The sequence below is a fragment of the Taudactylus pleione genome, unplaced genomic scaffold, assembly GCF_031769625.1.
Source record: "Taudactylus pleione unplaced genomic scaffold, aTauple2 ptg000556l, whole genome shotgun sequence".
Taxonomy (NCBI): Eukaryota; Metazoa; Chordata; class Amphibia; order Anura; family Myobatrachidae; genus Taudactylus; species Taudactylus pleione.
This window is the reverse complement of record NW_028284958.1, coordinates 26,127,056-26,145,746: the sequence shown is the minus strand read 5'-3', so window position 1 is coordinate 26,145,746 and position 18,691 is coordinate 26,127,056. Positions and strand designations below refer to the sequence as shown.

General features: G+C 41.8%; 1 protein-coding gene across 2 annotated transcripts in view; it reads left to right on the top strand.

The window, feature by feature from the left end:
- Window positions 1–18,691, top strand: part of CTDSPL2 (CTD small phosphatase like 2) — a 44,639-nt gene that overhangs the window by 5,082 nt on the left and 20,866 nt on the right. For both annotated transcript variants that reach the window (XM_088452820.1, XM_088452818.1), the window contains exons 2-6: window positions 4,351–4,564; window positions 4,871–5,009; window positions 7,586–7,735; window positions 13,894–14,109; window positions 14,389–14,467. In XM_088452820.1, the coding sequence (XP_088308946.1) occupies window positions 4,373–4,564; window positions 4,871–5,009; window positions 7,586–7,735; window positions 13,894–14,109; window positions 14,389–14,467 (776 nt within the window). In that variant the 5' untranslated portion in view covers window positions 4,351–4,372. The remainder of the gene's footprint in view (window positions 1–4,350; window positions 4,565–4,870; window positions 5,010–7,585; window positions 7,736–13,893; window positions 14,110–14,388; window positions 14,468–18,691) is intronic.

Below are 18,691 nucleotides of genomic sequence, written 5' to 3'. Positions count from 1 at the left end.
TGGTTGTTTATCACACAGTGGGGTCTATTTACTAAGCCTTGGATGGAGATAAAGTGAGCAGAGACAAAGTACCAGCTAATCAGCTCCTAACTGCCATCTCACAGGCTATGTTTGATAAATGACAGGAGTTGGTTGGCTGGTACTTTATCTCCGTTCACTTTATCTCCATCCAAGGCTTAGTCAATAGACCCCAGTATTTGGGGCACTATGTAACTAGCGCACAAAGAGATAGAAACATGGCAGAAGAGAACCATTTGGCCCATTTAGTCTGCTCTTTAAGGCTGTAGTTATTAGGGTTAGGGGTACAGTTGGATTAGGGGTTCGGTTAAGGTATTAATGTTAGAATATCAGGGTTAAGGGTTGGTGTGTTAGGGTAGTAGGATTAATTGTGAGGATTTTGGGGGTTAGGGTTTTAGGATTGATGGTTAGGGTATTAGGATTAAGGGTTGGGGTGTGAGGGTGTTGGGGTTTAAGATGAAGGGTGAGGGTTAGGGTATTAGGGTGTGAGCTATGTGAATGTTTGTTCTATAAACACCATTTGCCTGGCAGAGAAGTATTGGACTAGCCTCCCTCACAGCAGGTGACATTCTCTTTAAGTAAAGGTGCGTATCCACTTGTAGATCTTGGAACGACCGTATGAGTACAACATTGTAATCATACAGTCGTTCCTCATCCCCTGTAGTGCCTACACTGAATAATGTCGTTATTGGCAGATTGACCAGCATGTTCAGGCGATGATTGATGTCGGAAACGACCTGCAGGAGCGCGCATCGCTGGTCGTTTCCGACGTTACACTGGCCGATTTCTGCACGATTAATGAGCGATTGAATGATTACGATACCGTAATCGTTCATTCGCTCTGTTTAATCGGCAAGTGGATATGCGGCTTTAGATTTTCTTCTTCAGTGTTTGTTGATAGATACCAATAAAGGGCCAGTAATGCAACTGTAGAAGCCAGAAAAGCAGTTTCAAAAAGTATGATGTATAGCTGTGTGGAAATCACATGGGGGGAGACTTATCAAACCTTGGAGAGAGAGAGCTTATCAAACAATCAGCTCTGAACTGTAATTTTACAGGATGTTTTTGAAAAATGACAAGCTGATTGGTTGATACGTTTATGTCTCTCCACTTTTTATCTTTCTCCAAGCTTTAATCATAGTACCCTGAATTCATCTTTCTGTGTTTACTTTTTCTGCTCTTTGGGTAAAGACCAGTCTCCCATTGGTATATGAAGTAGTGTTCACTCTTGGTCCAGCGGCAGGCAGGGCGCCAAGAGCTAGGGAACTTCTGCGCGAGTTCCCTTTTACGTCACTCTTGGGGATGTGCCCGGCACTTACGGACAAGCCGGGCAGCCCCCAAGCGCCGCGGTCACTGTGAATGGATGCTGGGCACATGTGCTTGGCATCCATTCACCGGCGTTGACCGCTGCTCTGCCATTTTCCCCACCCGTGGAACACTGCGGCCCGCGGGTGGAGGACAGAACCCGCAGGCTGTTTCAGTGGGGCGCAGCGCTGGAGGGCAGGGTGCTTTCTGCCCTTCAGAAATAGGGCAGGACGCAGCGCCCCGCTGAAACAGCCTAGCGGGAACACTATATGAAGCATACAACTTACATTAAATTGTCTATCACACTTCTTTGACATAAATTAAATTAGTGGCAGTGATAATTTTGGGCAACCCAACCAGATTGACCAACCATATGGTGTGAAGGCTGTACAACAATCAACATATCCGATGTACTGAGCTCTGGAGAGTGATAAACTGGAGAAAGATAAAGTCCTAGCCCATCAGCTCCTAACTGTCATGTTACATGCTGTGTTTGAAAAATGACAAGAGATGAGAGAGGGGGGCTACATCGCACAGTGTGTACAGTATGCGTGTGCCCACGGTCGCTAGCGGTGTCAGGTTTGAAGTGCCGCACATTGATATCGCATGCGACCTAATGTATGTTAAAGATGGATGGAACAATATATTGTGTGTGTACGCGTGTGTACGCTCAAGGTAAATCGTCGGGAAAGTCGCTTGAGGACAGGTTTGATCACTCCTTCCATAGTGTGCATGTTAATTGCTTGATACTTGCCTGGTGTGCTATCCTTCTCACCTGCTGAATACTGCCCTCTGTACACAGACCACCCTCTTATTTACATATCGCTCTATTATCATATATCTGTGTCCGTTATGCCAGCTGTGTTTGGTAATCACACCCCTTCAGGGTAAGCCCCATCTACCAATTAGCCGTACCTCCCCAGATTGCTTGGCAAGTTCCCAGAGCTATTTAATTAAGCGCGCTGTAAGACCTGAGGGTGCAAGCAGCAATCAGACTAAAGTGCCAGGTGAGCTTAGTGCAGCACTAAAGAAAAAACAAAAAAAACTCACGGCTGGCACTTTAGTCGGAGAATGCAGGTTCCCGCGACTAAACACCCAGGTTAAGTCACAAGAACCAGCATTCTCTGACCTTAGTTGTTATAGTCTGACTAAACATTGCAGTGAATTGAATTTCTATGGGACCAACTTCTCGGCGTTATTCACCTAGCTTTTTATTGAATCGCCCCCAAGGAGAGAAGAATAAAAGGTCAGGTGGGGGCGTGAGTAGGAAGTCCATCCACATTACTCAACTGTAGCTGTAAGCCACAACAGGAGAAGGGTGTTCCTGAGCATCAATGGGACAGGTCTTTAAAGGCACTGTTAGCGACTAGGGAATTTTGTTATTTGTGGGTTGGAAAGGTGGTCCAGGAGGGAGCCACCCTGCACCGCACACAGGGCCTGATTCAGATTTGGGAATAGAGTAAGAAATAGCAAGTAACTGTGGCCCTGATTCAGAGCCGGACGATCTGAAAGAGCGCTTGCTCTGAATCTGGGCGGTTTTTTTTGTATGCCCTCCTGGCCGCTCGCACAGCTGTGGGTGACCACCCACAGCTATTGCGAGCGGCCAGGATGATGGTCAAGACCATCGAGACCATCGGGCTTGCGACGAGACCCTTGTGGTAGGGTCTCGTGGCCGCAAGCCCCAGAGAGCTTCTGGCTTTAATAGAGCCGGAAGCTCTCCCACTGACATCACTTCGCTTGGGAACGCTTCCGTTTGTGAAGCCACCCCCCGGTCACGCCTACCAAACGGGGTAAGCTGTCAATCACCATCAACAGCTCGCCCCCTTTGGTGCGAGACCCGGAGCGACGGAGCACCCGCCGCTAGCCGGGTCTCGCGCATGCTCACGACGGAGCCGGCTCCGTCGTGCGCATGCCCAGTGGGCAAACATTGACCCGTCTGAATCAGGCCCAGTGTACTATGACAAACCATTTTGCAATGTAAGGGCTGCAAATACATAAAAAAAAAAAAATTGCATTTCAGGTAAACACTAGCGGCTTTTGCATGTAGCCCACAAATGCTGGATAGCTTTATTTTTACACTGCAATTTAGATTTCAATTTGGACACACTCATCCCAAATGTACACCTCTCTGAACATTTTAAATCTGCCCCACCTGCAGTACAGCATGGTTTTACCAAGATACACAGTTACTTGCTCCTTCTTACTCTATTCCCAACTCTGAATAAGGCCCACAGTACGGGACTACTTTATAGGGGAGACTCCATTCTACCCATCATCTGAATTATTAGCAATGGTGCCGCCACTGCTGACCCCACAAACCACAGCTCTATTGTTTGTACAATTTGGGGCCATTTGAAATAGGTATTCCATCCACTTGACATTCCAGGGTGGTATTCAGCAGCTCCCCACTCATTCATGATAACTTAGGAATGTTCTGTAGAATGATTGGTGGGTGTAGTCTGAGGCTTGCATATAATTGACAAATGTTTAATTAAAAATAACTGTATTAGCGGGGTGAATTCAATTGCTGGCAATGTGCCACCAGGCATGTCACGATGCCCGACTGCGCACTTTTCAACCAGTTATGGTAGCTTCTACATAGCAAGTTATTCTGTTCACCTCTTTGGGGAGCACTCTGCATATTTGTTTGGTCCTGACTAATTGCAGTATTAAAAGTACATTTTCGAGTGTAAAATGAGGAGCAGAGGTAACAATAAATTTAGTGAATTTATACATTTTAAGCATTTGAGATAAGGAGTCTGAAGTATGTGTATTACGGTTTGAGGAGAAGAGTATGTTAGTTATAATAGCCCTACCTAGTAGATATTCCTCTGCAGCTCTGTGGGGTGGAAGGAAAATCTGCAATGTTGGTGGTCATAATGGTCATCTGCACTTTGCAATCAGCGCACAATACACATTATCTATATTGCGGGATATTTCTTTTTATTTACTTGCTAGCTGGTGTACAAATAGGTTTCTGTCAGAGAGGTGTTTGTACTTATTTGTAATGTAATCTTGTATTTCCAGCTTTTATGTGGCAATCATAAAAATGAGGCTTAGGACGCGGAAGGGGTCTCCGCGCAGCAGTCACGGGCCTGCCGGGCGTACTGCACGTACTAAGAGGAAGCACTCTGAGGAGGAAGAGGAGGAGGAGAGTTCGCCTCTGGTAGATAAGCTATCTAAACCAGACACCGGTTTACTGTCTACCCTAAAAAATTTCATCAAAGGCAGCACAACTAAGGTAAGATTACCACTGATTGTATAAACATTGTGGCTAAAGTTGTCCTTGCAGGTGTGAAGACGTGTCACTGTCCATAGCTACTTTCTGTATTTGATTGGCAGGACAGCCTGTGTGAGATGGGGCTGAGAAATATGAAGACTGGGTCTTTGTAGGGGGTATTGCACTTGTATGATCCTAAAGCGATGAAATAACGATGGCTTCACATTCCACAGGTCCTGTCTTCAACTGAAAAATAGTTGTTTACCGTGTTAGTATGGGATTTATTTGGGATGACTGACCGAATGAAATCTCTTAATGCTATTCTAGGAAGATCGGGAGAACCCCCCAAAGAGGAGTAGGTTGGAGCGTGACCTCGATAACAACCTCATCACCTCAACTCCGCGTACTGCTGAAAAACCGAGCAAGCCCATCGCACGTGTCCGGCGGAAAAGTCAAGTCAATGGAGGTGGGAAAACTAATTATTACTCCTCAATTTTACATGCTGTTACAGCATCCCACCCAGTTGCTTCATTATGAAGAGTAAATACTGTTATTAAAAGTGCTTCATACTAATCATAAGAGAAAATGTCATTCTCAGTCTGATACATTTTAACCAAATCACTAGATGTTTCCAGCATTGCCGAGTATAAAACGTTACGGAGTGTGGTTGTGAGCATGACCAGCGATAACACAGGCTTTATCCAATGTGCAGAGTACACTATGTACATTATGGCATACATTGCCCCAAATCCCTCTTTATATATTTAGTTATAAAAGGGTCTATTCAATTCAGCACGATGTGAATGGCGCCGGGAAGTAGTTCCTGGAGCTATTCAGCTATCCCCTTTGCGCCCTGCACTTAGTCGGGAGATGCCGGTGCCTGCCGCGGTGCTGCTAGCCCTACGCCAAGTCTGAAAACAGCATCGCGGCCAGCACATAAGTCACATTTCTGCTCGCAATCCTCTAGTTGGAGTTAAGTGCGGTCAATTGAATAGCTACGGGAATTCCTTCCCGCTGCTATTCACATCGCCCTGAATAGAATCGCCCCAAAAGATGGGTAACCTAGATTTGCCATTACAGGTATGCAGATTTCACAACGTAGACTCATCTCTGGTGATTACATGCAATATACTCCTTTATGTAAGTTGTTAAATAATAAATGTGATAAAGACACTAAAGATATCTCGATCTTGGACATACCGAAACGTCGACCCGCAAACACTGTTACTTCTTTGTCTACATACAAAAAAAAAATTCTATACGAGTGTGAGTCCAAGGCGAGTGCCCCTGTCCAGAAAGTTGGACGTACAATTTGTTTTTATTTGAATCTCGGTAGATTCTGGTTTCACCCCGCTTTGAAAATGTGCGCTCCCAAAAATGTGGCGTGGTTGACGTGATGGGGCGTGGTCTTGTGGAATATCCCCAATTCGTCACTCTTAGGGGCGTTCCCAGCACTTACGGAGGTGTTGGGCTTCCCCCAAGCTCTCCCCTCACTGTGAATAGATGCTGTGCGCATGCACGTGGAATCTATACACCTGGGGGCGAGTGGAAACCAAAACAGCCCGTGGGTGGGGACGGCATAGGGCAGGCTGCTTTAGAGGTGCGCCGCAATAACGGCAGGACGGAATTTGCCACTTTAAAATCGAACAGGGCACGGCGCCCCACTAAAACAGCCTAATGGAAACACGTGTGTAAGTACGGTAGAGGCTGTGTGTGTATGTGTGTATATATATATATATATATATATCTAGAAAAATAGTAACAGTGCATGGTTTGTCTTATTATCCAACCTCCTGGCTGTATCCACCACTTTTATGTAAAGATTGTTGTTACTAGTTCATTTGAAGGTAAAGTCCCAAGGTAAAACAGTCCTGGATTGGTGTTATGGTCAACAGTATTACCTTCCTGTAGATGGAGCTGGTAACTTCAAAGTTCTCTGTAGATAATTGGAAAACGGGAAAGTGTCCTTTCGAACATTCAATCTTTCCTTAGGATCGTACTGCAATAGACCCTCGCACCAGAAAATCACCCAAGCAAACACGGCCCAACGGCCACCATTAATATTTAAAAATATTTATTCCCTAAAAGTACAATTAATAGAAAAAACTGTTGAGCCAGCTTACATTGATTGTTTCCACAAAGGATCATGTATTTTAGACTGTAGAGAGTCTTTTGGTATTAACTTCCACGGCCTCACTTTTGAATTAAAAGCTCACAATGGTGGATCCAAAAGTTCCAATGTTAAAAAGACCCGACGCGTTTCATCCTTAGAAGGACTTCCTCAGGGGTTTATCAGAGCTTATATTTTTGGTGTAAAACACAGATATGTACTAGATCACGGGGTCTGCCCGTGATCTGACATGATGCTTTATTTTGTCAAATAGTGTCATTGAATTTGAAGTAGGTGGCAAAAATAAGACTGTCAGGGAGTAAGGATGGACATATTTATTATGGATGTCATTTTAGCAAAATGGTTGCATAAAATAGTTGTCAAAGAAGTGCACAAAAATGTGTGCGCTGTGCGTCCGCATTTTTTCATCTTCATAAGTGACACTTAATGTTTTTAGCCAGGTACTTAAGGTAGTTACCTTAGATGAGCATTTTTCAACAACTGTGCCGAGGCACACTAATGTGCCACAAATGGTCTGTGTTTTGCTCCTGAGTGTGTTGTTTTCCTGTGGAGGCCAATGTGTGTGTTTATTTCATTGGTCACCGACACCGCATCGCCGGATAGTGTGCCTTGGAATCTTTTAAATCTTGTGTAATGTGCCTTGAGTTGAAAATCACTGCCTTAGATAGTTGCTATTTCAAGACAACTAATCTGTAAAGTGAAAATGTAGGATGTATATAAACATTTTAGGTTCATGTCCCCTGTAACACACATGATTCTGTAATCCTGCAACCTGTACTAACTATCAGGTCACTGCTGACATGATGTAGTCTGCCTGTCCTTGCTTCACACAGCTTTTTTAGCACTTTTTGGTAATGTTTAAGTGTTGCAATGACATTTCAAGTACATTTCTCCTTTATTCTTTATTCTAGAAGCCGCAAGTTATGAGGTGACGGCTCAACACCTGAAACAAAATGGAAAGCTGGAGGATGGAACTGGACCAACCAGCCCACCCAGGACCACACTGCTGGGGACCATTTTCTCTCCTGTCTTCAACTTTTTTTCACCAGCAAATAAAAATGGTGGGTGTCTGTAAAATGATATAGTGAGGCAAATATTCAATGGCCATTTAATAACGAATCTAATTAATTAAGCACTTCCAAGGGTAGATTGCAGTTTATACAAGAAATACTGTCCTTTTCATCTCTAAATTAACTGTTAGACATGTGTATCACTATATAACAACATTCACACACACATCATAGCTGACATCCCAGATCTGAAACTTCATACATGGCACATATTAATCTCATACTCCTTCCACATCGATTCTTGTAAACATTAATACAGTACAAATAACTTTATACCCGAACACATTATAGTGACAATAATTATTGCAGGAGAGATTACATGCAGAGGTATCTGGTATGTTTTATATTATAATGTTCAATATATTCTTTGAGATGCTAAAACATTCCAATATTTGCTTTACTTTGCACCAGTAAATGCCGGCAGTATACATTCTCAAAATAGTCTGGTAACCTGTACAAATTTGATTCTTCTCCCTTGTATTCATCAACCAGAAAAAGGGACCTGTTTCAAAAATTATAAGAGTTTGGGGGGATCGCTGACCGTGTAATAAAATACTGCGTACATTCATACCAGTAAAATTGCTCTTATCAGCAGAACTTCAGTTTAATGAAGTGTCTAGAGCTCCATTCTTTGGTCTGTCACATTTTGGGGGGGATCCCCTCTAGGAGTTGTTCCATTATATAAGAACATAATCTAAATCCTATCCCCAATAACATCACCAGAAAGGTTAGAAGGAAGGCTACGTATGTTTTTCTGTTAATACAAAAAAATAACCGTATTGATGCCTCAAATAAATGAAAAAAAAATAAATGGAACATTTAATCATGCAATAAAAACATCAGGCTCAGAGAAAGAAAATTCATGGCATGTTCACACAGGTCTGGGTACTTATAAATTAATAAAGGCAATTCAATAAGTAGTAGTAAATTGTCTCTAAATGCAACTTTAGCTAAGTACGAGTGGGACTCATCCTAAGGGTTTAAATGGTGGGGAACACTCCTAACATTCCCCTTAATAGTTGATGTAGTTAGAATGGGAGTGAGGCCTGATGATATCATTGTGCGGATGGGGGAGCAATGATGTCATTAAGCCCCACCCCATCCAGGAAATACTGTGCTGACGTTTTCAAAAGTCAGAAAATTGAAAGTGCTCTATTTCACTCACTCTGTCACCACAGGCTCAAGTACCCTCATTTTAAATGTAGAGTCACCTCTTTCAAAAGAAGCAACCCCTGTGAAGTTCTCCTCATGTGAATACCAGAGAGCACAACTGTATTGCAAAAACATTATGAAGTCCAGGGATGGGGCAATATCTCCTCCACCAGGAATCCCCTGTTTTAATTTATGTGGCACCTCAGTGGTTAGGTGATCAGCAGGCAATATCAACCTGCACTGCAGTAGTAGAGTCAGTGCGTCAGTTCTGAAGTATCTACCTATTATATATATGTGCATAATTATTTTTGTACCACGTGTGTTATGTATCCCAGATTCCATTACAATTTTCAATTTCTCTTTTTACACACAAACAAGTACTATAAATTCCTCATTACTAAATACAACTCTTTATTACTCAGTCAAACTCTGTATACTATCTTAGACCCAGTAGACTATATGCTCCAAGAACAACGCACAGCATCACTGTCATGTACCACTATTTATTTTAATTACAAATACACCGTATCAAATCTCTATATTCCACATAGTACTAACTTACGCTGTTACTATACAAATGCCACACGTATCTGTTTGTATGACCCCACTGTTCCTGTATATATGCTATTTCCCAACACAGTCATGATATCATAATGTTCATCACTGTGTAACCATCACAATATGCATCACACAGCCTGTATGTAACAATCGCAATGAGGCACAGCCAGGAGCTTCTATAAACCATTCCCCCAGTCTATTCCAGAGCTTAGTCAGCTGACCACGGTGGTGAGAGGTGTTATTCATTCCATCTCCCTTCCTCACTCCTTCAGGTAAGCATTTTTTATAGTTGAGGTATTTACCATGGGCCTCTGGCTCCTCCTTCCTTTTCCCCACTGAAGAGTCACTTTGGACGCAAAGCCTGGCCAGATTCGTTCAGGGCTTAATGAAGGTTTTTCTGTCCTTGGGGAGAACTTTAGAATCTACCTCTAAAATTAGGCCCCGCAAGCTCCCCCAAGTTCTTCAACTGTCCACTCCTGGGAGAGATTGGACTCTTGAGTTTTCCTTCTAGGAGGGAGGTGAAGTGACTGATTAGGACCTTGAGAGGAGTCTTCTAGGAGGCAGTGGGTTGATAACTTGTTGCGGGCCTTTTAATATTCAGGACAGCGAGGAGCCTGTCAACTCCAGACATCTAATCTTTCAACAAAAAGAAGCAGCAGTCTGTTTATTTTCTTGCCTCTCCACAGCTAAAAATTTATTTAAAACAGTGATAGTTATAATTGACAGACAGAAATGAAAGACTGTATCAATACAGCAGCTAGCAAACAGTCACATACAATGCATATGTAATATAATTACGAAAAACTCTAAATCAACTACACAAACCAAGGAATGGCAGGATATAGAGCACTATATACCTTATCCAAGGGAGAGGTATCCTGGGAGACCAACAGCTACAGCAGCGCACCGATTGTGGACCGCGAGCGTCTCATATACATGTGGAGGGTAGGCGAAGCAACTTGGACGCGCAAAACTTTTGATGGTTCTGAGTTGGGGAGGAGCTGCCGGGGGAGTGCCTACCTCCCCTAAGCTGCCTCGACCAGCCTGGTATGCTGGCCTCATGGTAGCAGAAGCGTCTGCTCCTGATCCACGGCGTCAGACGATAAGGCCCCATCGGTCTAGTGAGGACATGGACGCTCCGGGCCCTTACTGCAGCGGCTTCAGGTGCGGCGCCAGAAGCAAGAACTGTCATGTGCGATTCCCTGTAAGCAAGGAATCGCCTTACCTGACGTCTCCATGTGTCCGGTTGCAGTCCGGATCCCAGCATTGCTGCTAGCAAACTCAGCTGTGACCAGCCGGAATCACCAGCCTTGTTACTGGTGTTGCGGCCTGGCTGAGGTAAATGGAGTCACAGTACGTGCGTCTTAATTCAGACGGGAAGTACTGCCCACCCAAAAACATAGAAAATTAAATAAAACATAAAATATAAGCTTAGGACTGAGCAGGCCCCTGTTACTAAGTAGCAATCCTTCCTCACAAAACAAACAATTGAAGGCCTGTGGCTAGGGGCGGGGTATATATGGAGGAGGACCCGAGGCATCCTGGGAGCTGAAAGCTTTAACTGTTTGGTGCCTGGATCTCTCCAACCACATTATTCCCCATGGTATCCCTGTGGATCCCTATGGACACTGAAGAAGAAACATGGATGAAATTTGAAAAGTTGTTCTAGGTTTACTGCAGATTGCAGACCCTTCCTACTCTCGGGAAGAGTCAAAACTCACTATAAATGTAATAGAATGGAGAGCGGTGTTAAACACATTAGTCAGTCTCTAGCGTCTATTAGGAGGAAAGGACATAAATTCAATTGAACACGATGTGAATAGTGCCAGGAAGGAGATCCTTGAGCTATTCAATTGTTTTCCGCTCACAGCACTTAGTCGGGAGATGCCAGTTAGCGCACCTTAACCAGGTGTTTAGACATGCCAACCGGCCTTTTCCAACTTAAGTGTCGGACGCGATATTGTTAGCGCCGCACTAAGCTGAAAAACAGCGTCAGGGCCGGCACTTTAGTCTGATTTAAGTCAGAATATTACAGACTTACTCGGTGCACATGAACCTTTTTGAAGAAATTACCCTTCTTATTATTTTTTTTAAGTTCATACAGAGTTTCGGTTTCTGGATAGAAGGAAAGTTTTACCTCTATGATTTTAAAATAGAACTTATTAATAAAATATTAAAACAAAATTAAAGCAATTAGATTGAAATATTAAAAGATAGAAAGTGAATTTAATTAAATTGATTTGTCTTAGGGGGTCCCCATTTTTGAAGACTTAACTCTTTGGTTGTCGCAGATGGGAGGCGACCCCTGAGCTCCTTGTGGCATGGACTGAGGGCCTAATTCAGACCCGCTCGCGAGAACAAGTGATGTCAGTGGGAGTGCTCTCGGCTCTGATAGAGCCGAAAGCACTCCAGGGCTTGCGGCAGACGAGACCCTACCACAAGGGTCTTGTCGCAAGCTTATGGTCGCCATGGTCAAAACCATCGCGACCATCTTTGCCACCCACAGCTATGCGATCGGCCAGGAGGCCGCTCTAAAAAAAGAGAGGGAGGGCGCTGATTCACAGCGAGCGCTCTGAAAGAGTGTCCGGCTCTGAATCAGGCCCTGAGTTCTTTCGTAATCATCCTAGCGGGACTCCCTGAGCTCCTCCCTGTAGCTATATGTTGAATTATAGGGCTTTTTCTTATGAAAATCACACATGTTGCATATTGCGCCGTAACCATATCTTGTGTATTATTAAAACTAAGATGAATTTCAGCCTCCCAGGATGCACTAGGGTCCCCCTCCTATACCCCGCCCCCGAGCCAAGGCATCCCATTTTCGTTTGGTGCCCGGCCGGAGTCGGATGCACCTGTTAGAGGGGGGCTAAGAATAGCCCCTGAAGTTTCTTCAATGCTGCTGTGGCTACACATCTGGAAGTACAGCATGGACAGTCAGTGCTGACGTCCATGCTGTCTTCCCTACACCCCCGCCGGTACCAGAACGCCAGTACCGATCCGGGGATGCTGGTAAGCATCTGGGGGTCACAGCTAGTGGTGACCCCAGATGTTTGGGACCATGGCCGGACCCAAGGGGGCAGCGGGGTCCCGCGGTGGGACCCTGCTGAAACATGGTCCAGAGTCCCCAGGCAGGGGGCTTCCTGGGGACTGGCTGCAGCGTGGAGCCAGGTACCTAACCTGCGCTTCCACTACCCCCCTGGGACAGCGGACCGTGGTTGAGCGGTAGTGCTGCGGCGTCCCAGGGGTTAATTGCATGCCAGGGGAGCGCGCCTTCCCTGTAGCACAGCCGGCGCCTCCCCCGCTGCACACAGCCCTCTCTGCACTGTGCTGACTGGCCCTGTGGCAGCGCTCCTCCCCCAGGCTGGCCTCCTCTATGCTCCTCGGTGGCCATCTTTACAAGCGCATGGTGAACGCTGCTGGAAGCTTGGAAGCGGTGGCATCGCGGTCTGGGTCCCCCGGCATACCTCTGCTCCGTTTGGTTCAGGTCTGTGTATGCAGCGCTGTGTCCTACCAGGCTCTGTGTCTGCGTAGTTGATTATCTGCGCTGTTAGTGCAGGAATTGATTTTCTTTGCATTGTATGTGACTTCTGCTAGCGCTGCTGCCTGTACTTTCATTTTCTACTGTCAGCCTTTTCACTGTCCCTGATCTTTTTCTACTAAAGCCCTTGCGGTGTGGTGATTGCAGGGTGGTCTCACACTATACTACGAGTATCAGTGAGAGGGGTCACATACTTACCATCATGTCTAGAAATAGAGATAACAAAGGTAATTTCTTACCATATCTCCTATTTTTTGTTCCTAATTCGGTGACTACATCACTACAAATACATGCTTTAAACCTAAGGGTGAATCGTCCATGTTCAAATGTGGAACCCTGTAAACCTAATCAGCACAGTCTAAAATTGTATTGGTACTGTACAAAATGTTTTTTATTGTAATCAATTGTATTATTTTTATAAGGGTGTCAACAGCTTTTTGCCCACAAAAACTACCAGGTTTTTATATGTGAATGTTTTTATACTTCAATAGTAGTATTTTGAAGTGTTTATCCTGAACAGCCTTTTCTTAATTCTCCAGTATAAACTGTAAAGTTACTTAAGCACTCACAGACCTTTTTCTATCTCTAATATCCAGTCCCACTAACAGGAGACTCGGCAGATGTGCAGGGTCTTGGAGGTCTCTCTCCACACAGGAATCCTTATTCACAGGATGTATTGGCCATACCACCGCTATGGCGGCATTGCGTGGCATGTGTGTAATGTAAGAGTGTTCACAACTTCACAGTGCCCGACTAGTTAACTAGTTAACCATATAAGCTATTCTACGTTGTCCTCTCCCTTCTGTTAACCAAATATGTCATTACTTTAAAAGAAGTACAGTCCCACAAATATCTCTCCATGGTAACCTGATTTCTTAAATAAAACCTTTTTTTTTTTTTTTAGGCACATCAGGATCGGACTCTCCAGGACAAGCAGTCGAAGCTGAGGAGATAGTAAAACAGCTGGAAATGGAGCAAGTGGATGAAATCAGCACCAGCACAGCCACCTCCACAAATGGAGCATCCTATCCTAATCAGGGGACTCCTGTCCGAACAGTGGCCAATAGCTGGCTCGAGGCCGCAGAGGAAACCCCAGAGAGGGACATCCCAAATCTCACAGGTAAAGGGTCTTAATTGATTCCATTTGGGAATGGGCTCATTAACCCTTTTTTTGAAGGTGTTTGTAGAAATCAATAAACAGGGAAGTAGTGTTGTAACCCTCAACAACTGTTGGTATATTAAAATTTTTCTGGCGCGGGTTGGAAAATTAAAACTTTCAGCTATAGATTCTTTTTGTCTGCTGTTTTTCATAAATGGTTCCTTGTTTGTACAGGGCCCATTTTACACTTATAGTTACTTATCCTTGTAGATCCTGATTTTATTATTTTTTTACTCTTAGCTCCGGTATCCCCAGACAGTGGATATTCATCTGCTCATGCCGAGGCAGCATATGAGGAAGACTGGGAGGTGTTTGACCCGTGAGTAACTTTTTATGAACTTAATATATAAATATTTTCTTTGGTTGTTGGTTTTTCTAAAGTTAGAGTTCTACGTTTTAATTTGATAATCTTCAAAGACGAGTTACAAGACTATTTCACCACCTTCCATAATGCTTGTGCATACTCTTTTTGATGGTGGGTCTCCATTTGGTTCTACTTATTACAAGAGCACAATTAGCAAACTAGTATTCTGCACTGATGTATATAAATAAATAAACAAGTATGTTTGTTATTTATCAATTGTGTATTTATTTTTATGAAGGGTAAAATAGAAACAGACATGTATTAACATAAAACCATAATATAATGATTCAAAACAATATTAAGTATATTGTAAACATAGCCCTATAGACTCAATAAATTATGAAGCGAAAAATAGCACTATATAACTACACCGAACAAGACCTATATGTGTAGAAAGTCCAGTGCAATAGTAGCAGCATTAGTTATATGTCTGGAAGTCTTTCACTTATATCAATTATATCCAAATGTATCAAGGTTAAAAATGTAAAAAGTGAGTACTCGCTAAAAGAAAATAAAAAAAATATCGCTCATAGAGATAAAACAGATGAATGGATACTTATACCACCTCCAGGTGAATTATTGTGGTGCCGTCTTGCCAAGGTCCCCGCCAAGCATAGCGGTCTCTAGCGGCAGCCAGGGAGCGTCCTCCCTATTAGATGTCAGTGGCCAAGTAAAGCTTCTGCCGTGAGATAGTTCAGAGGCACCACCGCTGATATTACTACTTGTCTCTATAATGTACGCCGCAACTTAATTTCCAAGTAGCACTGTAATGTAGCAAGTGCTCAGTCACAGCGCAGGTCTCCAAGGTGCTGGCGGCCAGGGTCCCAATAGCGGCACAGCGTGGTTTTAATGAATCAATCAAAGTGGAGGCAGTCTAATAGTAGCAGAGCTGGGAGCACCAACAACATGTTTCAGTCACTCCTGTGGCCTTTATCAAGTTGTAATATTTTTCATTTTTATTTTCTCATTATTGTTTCACTTTTTCATCACGTCTTACACTAAATGAGTAGATTTCTTATATATTTATTCATTATTTATCACTTTTATTTTAATATACTTATTTAATTTCTATACTTATTTTCATTTTACATTTATATATGTATATATATAAAAAAAAAATTTTTACTCACCTTATCCACATTTATCACATTTCACATATACAGTATAATTACATATATATATATATATAATTCTTGTATCAATAATCGGATACATTATTACTTAATTATTGTTTTCTTCATATGAACCTTTTTAATATTGTTTTTTATTCACATTACAATTGTCTTTACATTATTATATATAAAAAATGTTTTAATATATTTATATATTTTATAAATTCCATGCACAATGTAATATTGGTATTTATACATTTATTTTGTCATATATTATGTGTTTTTTCACATATGTATTATTTTTCACTTTTCACACTCTTGTATTAGAAATTATTGTATATATTTAATTATATTTATATACTTTATTATAACACATATATTTTTTGTATGATTTTTATATGTAAATCACAATTATTTATTATTTTATATTGTATTATCATTATTGGGGTATGACACATTGTTTAATATTCTATATATTTTTTAACAGGGTATTAGTACAATGATCATTCTCTGAATAATAGTCATTTGATTATTACTGAGTTTGAGGTTCATCTTATCTATTATTGATTGAGCATCCTGAATAGGCTCCATAATTGTAAAGACGATTATGTGACTAAATGGATGAATAGACATTATTTCATTTGAGTATATATTAATATGAGAGATTCTCAATTACCTATATATCATAGTGCTATAGATAACACAGGGATTTAGATTATATAGGCTTTTATTACTATAAACGCCGATGAACGAGTGTTAATCGGAGATCGATTACTCTTGACTAAAGCCATATCCATAGATCCGGGATCCTTTGAGATTCCTGACGATGACGTCATCAATCTGGGGAACGTGGGCTAGCTGTCAGTCTAGAAGGAGAGGTGGAGCTAGCGGAGCGGGGTCCAGCGGTGATTGGTGGACGCGAGTACTTTGGACACCTGATTGGTGTTACAGTAAAAATGGGGGTATTTAAGGAAGGCCTGATAGTTTGCTCGGCTTACCTTGACAAAGCTCTAAAGCGAAACGCCGCGTTATGCGGCACTGCCTACCATTCATTGAATATGTTTATATGTTGTTATGTTAAACGCTGCTATTAGAAGTGCTTGTATGCACTAAGAATGTGGGAAGTTTCCTCACGAGAGTGCTAACTAGCCCCATTGTGAATGGTTAACTTTACTATATATGAGAACAATACGGTCTAAACACTAGTGGTGCATGTGACACCGGATAGCCTAATCATCTACATATTGCTCCCATGAGCACTCTGGCTAGTTGAATACACGTATGAATATACACAAAAAAGAAAGAGATGAGAGAATTCATCATATATACTTTAATATGAAGATCGTTTGTCTGTTATATGTTCAATAAGAATACCATATGTGTATATGTATATGAGAATAACATGATTTAGACACCAGTGGTGCATGTGACACCGGATAGTTTAATCATCTACATATTGCTCCCAAGAAGCACTTTGGCTAGTTAAACACACATATGAATACAAAAAAGAAATAGATGAGAGAATTCATCGTATATACTTTAATATAAAGATCGTTTGTGTGTGTTATGTTCAATAAGAATACTAATAGTACACTTTTACTCAAGTGGCTTCAATAACATTAGTGTCTCCATTTAACTACTGTGGGGATACTGGACATGATTTAAATGTATAATAATAGAGGTGATTAACTATATGTGCCAGGGACACAATATGATATATTTATGATAACCCTATGAAAGATCATATGGGATAATATCAGATAAAGAATAGTTCTCATATATATAAAAAACGTGAAATACACCAACCACTAGTGTTTTGTACATGGAGTGAACACTAATAGCAGAGATCATTATTTCTATATGGTGTTGCTTGAAAAGTGTGGGAACACTATATTTATATATCTGATAGAACATACACCATGAATATTATTGACTAGGTCAATTTATTGTATGAATATGTAGGAGCGCTGCTTTTTAAGTTCTTTTTAGAACTATTTCTTATATCACATATTTTCCATTCTTTCTAACACTATCTATCTGCATTTTAACTAATTTTCGCTTTCTATATATCATTAAGGATAATAGTATTTTACTTATTACTTAATAAAAGTTATATTTTAATTATTTACTGAGTGCACCACCCTATGACATTTCATTCGCTCTCTTTCTTTGTTGTAAACCAAATAAATGTGTCTATGGTAGCACCCCCTTGACAATATTATTTATTAAAAGGGGCCAGTTATTATCTCCAGATTTAGGAGATACATATATCCTGTGTGACTGGAATACCAGTATCTAGGTCTTGTTCAGTGTAGTTATATAGTTTATATAGTGCTATTTTTCGCTTCATAATTTGAGTCTATAGGGCTATCTTTACAATATACTTAATATTGTTTTGAACTATTATATTATGGTTTTATGTTAATGTCTGTTTCTATTTTACCCTTCATAAAAATACACAATTGATAAATAACAAATATACTTGTTTGTTTATATACATCAGCGCAGGATACTAGTTTGCTAGTTGTGTTTTTTGTGAGGCAGACAATGCCTTTTTTTTTTTTTGTTCTGCAGTAGGTGCATATAATTAATTGCTCTTTTGCAGTAAGGATTTGAAATAAGGCGCTGGGCTATTTTATTTATTATTACAAGAGCAATCAGCCCTGGTGTAAGTGGCCTGGAATCAGTGTTTTCCCCCCCCCCCAAGTGGAATACAATGTAGGGTTTTAAGCATAAAAGGGCCTGATTTGTATGCTCATCCGATGATAAACGGGTCCTGCAGTTATGCTCGCAAAGTCCCCAGATCTGTGGCAAATACGTCTGGGTTACTACGTGTCCTCATCATTGTGCACTTGCCTTTCCGTATACCAGGTGCAACAGCTACACCTCTAAATAGCGTATTTTCTCTTACATCCAGGTATGTATAACAGTTGCAAAAACACACCCTCACTTAACTTTCCCTATGTGGGAATGCCCCATCATACCCCAGTTCCGCCTCTTTGATCTTAATTGTAGATTCATCTGAAATGTGTACAACAATTGCATCACTTGCATTTGCTTGCACCCA